We start from the raw sequence: 9,861 nt of genomic DNA, 5'->3' as shown, positions 1-9,861 counted from the left end.
AGCTGCAGTTGCAACCAATTAGTAGGTCATGAAATCTATTCATTGGGACAGACACAGCATTTATTTTTTTTTAATGAAATAGAATAGAAAATATCAAAGCACTTCATATAGTAAGGATATTATTTTGTGGAACAATTTCAGTTATATGTGTACTGGTATGTAGTGTAAAACATCATTTCTTACTGCTATAGTCCTACCATGGATCTTTATCTAACAAGTTTGAAAGCTGTTGACCTAGGAAATAGTTATAAGCAGGGTTCTTCTGTTTCACATTATATCCACAACCTGTAAAATGTAGGTTTATCTTCTTTCCTTCCATTCCTCACTGGATCTCTATGAAGCCTTTCTGGGGTGTGATTGACATATAAAAAGATGTTACATATTTAATGCATATATCTCAATGAATTTCAGGATAAATACACACCCATGAAACTGTCATTACCATCAAGACCATAAACATATCCATCACCTCCCAAAGTTCCCTCCCATCCTGATTATGAGTATGATCATTGGTTGTTTTTTTACGTATAAGAACACCTGTGATCTGCTCTCTTAGCAACTTTAAATATACAGTAGAATATTGTTGGCTACAGGCAGTATGTTGTATAGATTTCTAGTACTTATTTATCTTGCATAACTGAGACTTTGTCCCCTTTCACCATCACTTCCCCATTTCTCCTCCTCCCAGAGCCCAGCAGCCACCATTCTTCTCTGCTTCTGAGTTTGACTATTTAGATTCCACGTACAAGTGAGACTTCCTATACTCTTGAGAGCACTTTTATTTTATCCATGTTATCCCGCCAGGAATGTTCTGTACCTGCCTTCCCCATACAGCTGTGTAGGCCCAAGAGATCCTGGATTCAAAAGCCTTAGTCTGCCCCCTTAGTCTGGGGACTGGATTCATGTCTTTCACTTGAACCATTAAAATGTTACAACTAACTATACAGTAGTGTATCTTGCATTAAATCTACATGGGGTGCTTTTGAAAATAACCCTGCCTAGGAATTCAGAAGTGGAAGGTCAAATTCCGTTATCCAACTAATTATGTTATGAAGGTATGTCACGTAACTTCTCTGGATTCATTTCCTGGTTCATTGCCAACACTAGACTATATCATCTCTTTCCCTTCCAGCTCTGTATCAGTGGATCAGAGTAAAAAAGAATTGTTGCTTTTTTATAGGCAACTTTATTGTAATATGGTGACCAAATGAGCCACTGTAGCGTGTGGCAGTACCCCTAGAATCATTCTGGTATGTTTTTGTTCATAAATAGCAATCTGTTGTTACAATTAACTACGTAATGTCACTTGTTCAACCTTAAGAGCAATAGTTTTCTTATGAACTGAAAAACACCTTTGTATTATAAAATGTGTTATAGATGCACTTAACATCTGATGAGACTTCTTCAATTTTATTAACAAGGTCATTTAACCTTCCAAACAAGTAGTGGAACCTCAAAAATAAGTGTAACAGCCCCCTTTAAAACAATTTCAAGAAACCACCTTTCTTTGATTTTTAGTTTCCTCATGTTTCAAAATGAAATTTTACCTATAGTGAATTCTTCCAAGGGAAGGAAACTGCTTATTCAAAGAGCAGTAAGGGATGTAAATTAGTATTCTTAGGGAATTTGAGAATCATGTAGCAATAGCCTTGCTTTATCTTTTGAGAGTAGCACTTCATTTTCTCTTGTTCCTTCTAGCTTCCTATTTCATATCTGTCACTGATGGTTTTTACTAGATTGGCCAGTTTTTATTATCCAAAGTAATATTAATTATAATTACTGGCTAAAGTTCTATGTGCATATTACGTAAGCACAATCCATAGACCATTCATTACTTTGAAATGTCTAATGTGAAACTTTTCCTATAATACTATCTTCTTTGGTTACGATAGTTTAATTTTTGTAATTGATTGTATATTGAAAGATTGATACCCTTTTCCTCCTGTCATTTTTTTCCTTTATATTTACAGTTTTAAAAATAAAAGAAAATGTCTAGAATCTCTGTGCTGTCTGATTCAGTAGCCACTAGCCATAAGTGACTGTTTAAATTTAAATTGGTTAAAATTAAATAAATTAAGATTTCTGTTCCTCCATCTCAGTAGCCATATAGCCACATGTGGCTAGTAGCTAACCCTGTTGGATAGTACAGATAAAGGATATTCCCATCATCACAGAAGTTTGATTTGACAGCTGTGGATTAGATGTTTTCTAAAAGGAAAGATCAAAACTGGAAGTCAAAAGTAAATTTATTTTATTGTATTGTATAAATGGTTCCAATGCAAAGATATCTACCAGTAACTTTTTGTAGTTTTTCTCCTTTTGCCAGTTTGGAATATATTCTGGTTGTGATTGATCAGTTTGTAAATATGTAAAATATATCATTATATAATAGATCTGGGAGTTTTTTCTTCCTGATATCACTTCATATTTGTAACGAATAGGCAGCTTCTCGAGACACAATATTATTGAAAGAGAATGTTACGTGTTTAGAAGTTTCAGAAGTTTGGTAGTTCACATTTGATTTCAGTTAAAAGAGATGTTTTGTTAGTTTGTGGTTTTAATGAATTATAGGTAATATTATTAAGTAAATATCATATAATACATGTAATAATACTGGCCTGAGAAGTGAGCTTTTAATAGTGTCTAATTTTTATTTAATCTTGCGAAAGATTGAGAAAGTAAATCCTTTATTTTATGCAATTTATAGTTTCATGCATGAGTTGTTGACTTAAGAGCTTTGACAGATGGGACAAAGGAAAAAAGCCAAACTGAGCAATGGATGTTTTGGCGGGATTAAGAGGATTGGTTGGGGAATAAGAAAATCCAGTGTCAAGGGACCGCAGGGGTGAACCTTAGAGGCTGAAAGTGACTGAGAGGATGGCACATTGTGGTGTCTCTGGAGGATTTTCTTGGGATTGATGAGAATAATTTAACAGTGACCTCGCTTTCCTGGCAATCTGCTCAGCTTATATGTCCATGTAGGCATGCCGTGCCGGTGTTGGCAGCAAGGTCACCCCTGAGCTCCATAAGGCAAATGACAGCAATTGCTTTTGCTCCTTTTGCCTATTTCTATTTCCTAATCAGGAGATGAGCCCTGGGGCATTAATAATGCTGAAATTTCATCCCAGGAGATGTGAGAACAGTGTAGCAAACAGAAATCCTTGCTGCCTAGGTTTGGGGGTTTTCTTGTTTTGCTTTTTGTGTGTTTTGCCTTGTTAGATCCTGTAGGTCTTAGCGATAAGTAAAGCTCTTGAGTTTTAAAAAGTTTGGGGTTTTGTTTCAAATTTAAGTCTGGGGCAAGATTATTGTGTGAAATTTTAAATTTTAATATAACAATGGTTTTTTGTTTTTTTTTTTTGTCTTTTGTCTTTTTTTCCGAGTCCGGCAACGGATTGCAACCCTCAGTGTTGCCCCCGTACCGGACCGGGGACCGGCAACGGGATCGCAAGCCTCGGCGTTGCTCCCGCGCCTCGCTCAGCCAGTGAGCGGGAGCCGGTCGGTATGTGGGATCCGAACCCTCGGACGGGAGCGCCACCGCGCTTCCCAAGCGGCGCACAATCCAGTGCGCCACCGGGCCGGCCTATAACAATGGTTTTAATTCTGTGGTACGTTCAGCTTTAAAAACTGAATGTATCTGGATGACAGAAATTTGAAAATTAATCAACCAAATGATAATGGTGTTAGTAATATGCTTTAGTTTATATTTGAAATATACAGTGCTGAAAATAAATGTTCATTTTTGTTGCTGGAAGAATAGTTTTACATTTTATAATTATGGTGAATGTAGAAAAAAGAGGAAAAAGTATCCAGCCTAGGATACAGCAGAACAATGCAGGGCATGCAGTTATTTTAGTCATCTAATATGTCAGCATTCAAGAATCTGAACCGATTGTTTAAAAAAAATCTTGTACTTTGTTTCTTTTGTTGCTCATTTCCAACTTTGTCATCTGTCAGAATGCAAAAAAAAATTATCCTTCTATAACCATTGACAGGATAACACAAAAGCTGTCTCCAGGTCGATATTTTGCAGCAATATTTTTAACATACGAACAGTAGTTTTTATAATTTCACCTTGGTGCTCAACCATTTATTATCGTATCAGAAGCATGTCAGTAATTCCTTTCTAAATGTCTGCTTCTTTTAGCGCTGAGACCCACATCAAGGGCTTCACACTGAACGATGCTGCCAACAGCCTCCTCATCATAACGCAAGTTAGGCGGGATTATTTGAAAGGTATGTCACAATGCTTGACCTTTACGTCACATTAATGCCTCTGCAGATTTTTCTTGTAACGCCCTTCGAATACTTGGATAAAGGAGTCCATTTAGCAAATTACCTGCTTATCAAGAGCCTTTTGTGGTAGCTGAGAGACGTAAATTACTGTACATGCATTTATAATACAGCTTGAATATGAATGTACTTGTCATTTGACCACTTAGTCCAGTTTCCATTCCATTTAACACAAGATGGGTTTTCTTAAGATGAATCACAGCTCTTCAGACATGCAAAATTTGTGTTCTAGAATGAGAGAAAGTACAGGCTTTCAAGTGCGTTAAAATTCACAGCACAAGTCATTTTGCTTTGGAAATTAACATACTTTAGAGCATCTGAAACAATTCCCAGCAGTTGTTTCTCGCATATTGTGTTGGTTGTATGTGAGGTAGCAAATGAGTTAAATTGAGTGTTAAATGTGTGGGATTGTGCACCAAATGATTATAATATTGATTTTTAAAACTTAATTTAATACTTTTTTTAATAGTTTGTAATACCAGTGTTGGTTGTATGTGAGGTAGCAAATGAGTTAAATTGAGTGTTAAATGTGTGGGATTGTGCATCAAATGATTATAATATTGATTTTTAAAACTTAATTTAATACTTTTTTTAATAGTTTGTAATACCAGCAGCATGAAAATACGGCGTTTGTTTGAACTTTAGAGTTTTTAAATTAATGTTAAGAGGATAACACCGGAAAGATGTGGAAATGACTTTGGGGAGGATTGGGATGGGGGTTGTCAGTCTAGTAGAGGCTGTTCACAGATTTGCAGTGGGATGGATTTGGATCTGGAGGTCTTATGAATGAGCTCCAAAGGGGGAAAATGATGAATCTCTTAAATTTAGGTAAGTAGCTCTTCACGTTAGGTTTTACATTTGAATTTTAGTCAATACAGAAACACCACTGTTTTGCCAGTGCAACAAAACCCGGTTAAGAGATGTTTCAGGGAGGTTGAAAAAACTCTTTAACCATTAAATATGTTACCTTGTTTCTTCCTTAGTCTGTGATAATGGTGCTATTCTTCACTTGCATGTTTATAAAATAATTTCACATCCCTAAGAGGAAGTTACTCTAATTGTGCAGCTTTAATGTTGCCTATAATACCTAAATGTGCTGGTCTTCACCTGTCTTCCTCATTGATTAAAACGGAATATGTTTGTGGTAATTTCTCCCTTTGCAAAATTTCTACCTCAGCATTCCATAGCCAGGGCCCATCCAACTAGACAGTCTTTTGGGATAGCCTTAAGTGGTAATTGAGTGGTATAAGGGATTGTTATTAAAACTTTATTTTCATGTATCCTCACTTCTAGATTGTTATTAAAACTTTAAAAGCTTTTATTTCCAACAGAAAAGACTTTGTCAAGTTAATATTTTATGTAGAAATGATAAACAATTTTATTTATTTATTTATTTTGTCCTTTTTGAGACCGGCCGCACCGCACTCAGCCAGTGAGCGCACTGGTGGTCATCCCTGTATAGGATCCGAACCTGCGGTGGGAGCGCTGCACTCTCCCGAGTGCGCCACGGGCTCGGCCCAGAAATGATAAACAATTTTAAAGCATTGAAAAATTAAACTTACTCCCCATATAAATGAGCTAATTTTCAAAAGTAGCTTATGTTTCTGTGGACATGGAGATAAGAACAAAGCAGTTTTTTAATTTCAGGGAGTTCATTTTTGAACTGAATCTGACCTGGATTTGTTTAACTTGACTGCAAGCTACCCTTTACTTGTATGTTAGTGTCCCAAGAAAACTTCAGGAAAGTACACAATGTTAATTTCTCAACTACTCTTCTCAGCTAATCAGCTCAAGTGAAGGTTGTCTAAGAGAAGGAGCCATGAGCCCACTGTTCCCCTACAACCTCCTCTACCTTCATCCCCATCCCCGCTCCTGAGCATCACCACAAGCTAATCTATTGTTGGAGTAAAGTGATCATCAATGGTGTTGGCCCTATTTCCATCTCCTTATTTTGCTCCATGGCTGACTAGAGCTGCTGATTTTTAAAATCATCTTTTGTTCTTCTGCCCTTGTCTCTTTTTCCTTAACCCCATCTAAAGTAGGCAGAAAAAATAAAGACAAATCTTAATGTAATTTTATAAACTAATGCTGATGTAGAATATTACTAGCTGATATGTGGCACCTGTGCAGTATAATCAGTATCACTAGTGAGTAGTTGAGTAAATGTTGGAATTGGGTGACAGTGGGAAAGGAGTTGGGAGGAGGGATGTGGACGGGTACCATTTTTGTTGTCCCTTAAGTCATTAACTGTACAGAAGGCAAGTCCTATATGAGTGTATGATTTTAGGTCACAGTGTTCCTTTCCCTCTTTGGATAGACATTGTTTTCTCCTTGCCCCTCCTCTCTTGCATGCATGCACCTATGGATACAAGGTCTGGGATGGTTAGGCTCTTGGATTGGTATCAAACAATATGACCTTGACTTTGAGTAAACTAAACTCTGTGCTTCAGTATCTAATCTGTAGTATTGGTACTTACCTCAGAAGAGTAGTTGTGAATGTAGATGCTTAGTACCATAACTGGTATGTAATAAATGCTCAACAAAGGTGGTAGAAGCTCATTAAGTTTGAGTTACCATTATCATCATCATTAATCTTATTTTTGTTGTTATTATTTTGATCTACTAGTGGGAAGATTTTCCCTAGCTGACAGTATTTTTGTTAATAAGAATATTCCAGAATTGATTATCTGTGTATGACCACCAGTTCATCGAGCTTATTTTCTATAGATTATATTTTTAAAATAGTATAAAAACACCTTTTGTTTTCTGTGTGTGCATGTGTATTTATAAAATTTTATTGAATATGCTTTTTAAACTATTTTCTCTTTTCCCCATTTGAGAATTACTGGTTTAGATTGTTTGTAGATTTGGAGTAATTAAATTGTTTTTTCAGTAATGAACACTAAATTTATCATGTCTTTTACTGTATTGTTTTTAATAGCCTGTTTAATTATTACCCTTTCCCTGTTCCTCTGTGAAAGATACGCTGTTTTTATTTGGAAAGCTGCTTTTAGAAGCCTTACTTTTGTCTAGGTTACGTTGCTTTAGTTACTATAAAGCCTTGAAGTATTTTTTGGAAATGGTAATGGTGATTGTTATGCTAAGTATTACATCTTCTTCCTGCCCCTCCCCCCACCGACCACTTTATTTAATATAATGATTTCACTATGCTTGCAAATAAGTCAGTAAATTAGAACAATATTCGTTATTTATTCATAATTATTTAAGTATGATATTTTTAAAAACAAACAAACCAAACTCCATTAACTATATTCATGGGAATTTGGATGATCTTTATTTTCTTCGAAAAATGAGTTCAAGAAAATATCTGCAAGGTATCTAATCATGTAAAATAAATTTGTTAGTGTGAAAGTTATATGTTCCAGTGGCCGCTCCTGTGTGGTTGATCCTGTTTGGACTAGAACGAGACATTGTTTTCAAGAAACAATCCTTGGAATATTAAAAGTTTTTGATAATCGTGTATCCAAGTTAATAAAATCTGGGAAAGTATGAATGGGGGTAGAATTTGCATATTTTTGGAAACTCTTTAATTTTTAAAATTATTCCTTATTTATATTTCTCTGAGCTTATCAACTTTCTTGAAATTAGTCACTTAAATGTTATCCATGAATGGAACTCGTATTGTCATTAACATTTGTATTTTCTCTGTGACTTAAAGAAGAAAATTTCTGGTCTCTAATATCTTATAGATAGTGAAATTAATCATTTAAAAAAGATTTCTCATAAAGTATTAATATTTTCTGTAACCTAGAATTAATTTTTTATGGCTTTTGTGTATAGGCATTTGGTGCTCATATATAAAAGCTTGTTTTCAAAATGCATTAAAATTAATATGGATCATATAAGAAAAACTGTCTTCTGCTTTTCTGTTTTAGAGGCTCTGACAACGCTAAAAACAGCCTTAGATCTGCAGCAGACCCCTTCTAGGGTAGCAGTGACTCGCCTTATCCAGGCATTTGCCTTGAAGGGTAATGTTCAAAGCATAGAAGAAATTCAGAAGATGGTAAATGGACTCGAAGACTCCATTGGACTTTCAAATATGGTTTTCATCAATAACATTGCTTTGGCACAAATAAAAAAGTGAGTATTTTCAAGCTTTCTTTTCCTCCATTAGCTACTGGAATGAATATTACCTCAAGTGCTACCTTTTAAAAACTCTTTTAGGCATTTGGAAACCATGTCAGCTGCAGAGAAAATTTTGATGCCAGTTGCTGATTATTCCTTAGCTATCAAGGAATAATTATATGCTGGAAAATATGTTGTATCTTTAAATTAAGTCTTAGAATAAACCACACTTACTGACTTCATAAAATTTGCTCCACAGTTGCTAACTTCTCATTCATACACCCAGTCTCATGTTGAAACACTTTGTTACAAAAGTGAAAAATATGTTTTGTCAGTGATACTGGAGAGTGACACTCTTCTAGAAGTGAAACAGAGGGCTCAGCAAGCTTGTTAAAAATATGCATTTCCGGGAACTTCTCTGGCGAACTGTCAGCTCGGGTCCTGTCGTCTTATCAGCTCGGGTCCGTGTGCCCTTTCAGGGGCCACACTGCAGAGAGATGACTATATTGAATTGAACCACGTCTCTGCATCGTAATCCTGGCTGTTATAACCTTCTACCTGAGTGTGCCACAGACAATGAAAAAGAATTGGAAAAAGGCTCAAAGGTTGGACTAAAGGCTGGGAGACTAAGAGTGGAGGATGACAGGTGGAGAGTATGGAGAGAAGAGGAGACCTGGCAGAGCAGATGGAAGAAGAGAGGGGCTGACAGAGGGGAGAGAGTCAAGGTCTCAGCTCATATATCATTTCTTCAGAGATGCCAAGTGGCTCCCAGATATTCTCTATCTCTGGCCATGTAGAAGACCCTCAGCTCCATGAGGCAAGAACATGTCTGTCTTGTTCATAGTTAATGTCCCAGAGGCCTAGTGCATCCGAGACCTTCAGTAAATAATTTCTGAAAGGAAGAACGGAATGTGTGTCATCTGGTACTTTCTGTTGGTTACATTTATTTTTAACTATGTGTTGAATGAGGAGGAAGAGCAAGCCTGGCTTTCTGGATGGGGGCTGGGTGGCAGATGGATACAGCCAACACACACGTGGGCATAGAGTAAAGATAATCTTCCAAGCAGTTTGCTTGTTAGTGGTCTGGTTACAGCTTGGTGAGGGAAGAGGTTAGAAATAATCTGCGACTTAAAATTTGCGAGAATTTTGTCACTTTCAGTCAACTACAGTGCAACCTCTTCTAACTCCACTCCTAATTCCATCTAGTTCATTGAATGAAGACATCCAAATGCATTCAAACCCTTTTGTGTTCCTTTTGTAATAATTCAACAGCAAACGGGCTGGTTGGTCAGCTCAGTTGATTAGAGTGCAGTGTTGATAACACCAAAGTCAAGGGTTCAGATTCCCGTACCAGTTAGCTGCCAAAACAGAACAAAAATAATCAACAGCAAAAAATAAAATTCTACACAAACCAAGCTATTTAAAAAGTTTTGTGGAGAGGAAGGTTATTCCAACCACCACATATCACACAGGCTGAACTGTTCA

General features: G+C 36.4%; 1 protein-coding gene across 1 annotated transcript in view; it reads left to right on the top strand.

Annotated features, from left to right (window-relative positions):
- LOC103599066 (leucine-rich PPR motif-containing protein, mitochondrial-like) overlaps nt 1–8,391 on the top strand; it is a gene marked incomplete at its 3' end in the record, with an annotated part of 106,863 nt that extends 98,472 nt beyond the window's left edge. The window contains exons 31-32 of the mRNA XM_008583156.1: nt 4,145–4,233; nt 8,187–8,391. Coding sequence (XP_008581378.1) covers nt 4,145–4,233; nt 8,187–8,391 — 294 coding nt within the window. The remainder of the gene's footprint in view (nt 1–4,144; nt 4,234–8,186) is intronic.
- Between the last annotated feature and the right edge of the window lie 1,470 nt (nt 8,392–9,861).

Source organism: Galeopterus variegatus, unplaced genomic scaffold (assembly GCF_000696425.1).
Source record: "Galeopterus variegatus unplaced genomic scaffold, G_variegatus-3.0.2 Scaffold2840, whole genome shotgun sequence".
NCBI classification, from domain to species: Eukaryota; Metazoa; Chordata; class Mammalia; order Dermoptera; family Cynocephalidae; genus Galeopterus; species Galeopterus variegatus.
Note: the sequence above shows the minus strand (reverse complement) of the source record. Positions and strands in the feature narration are given on the sequence as shown.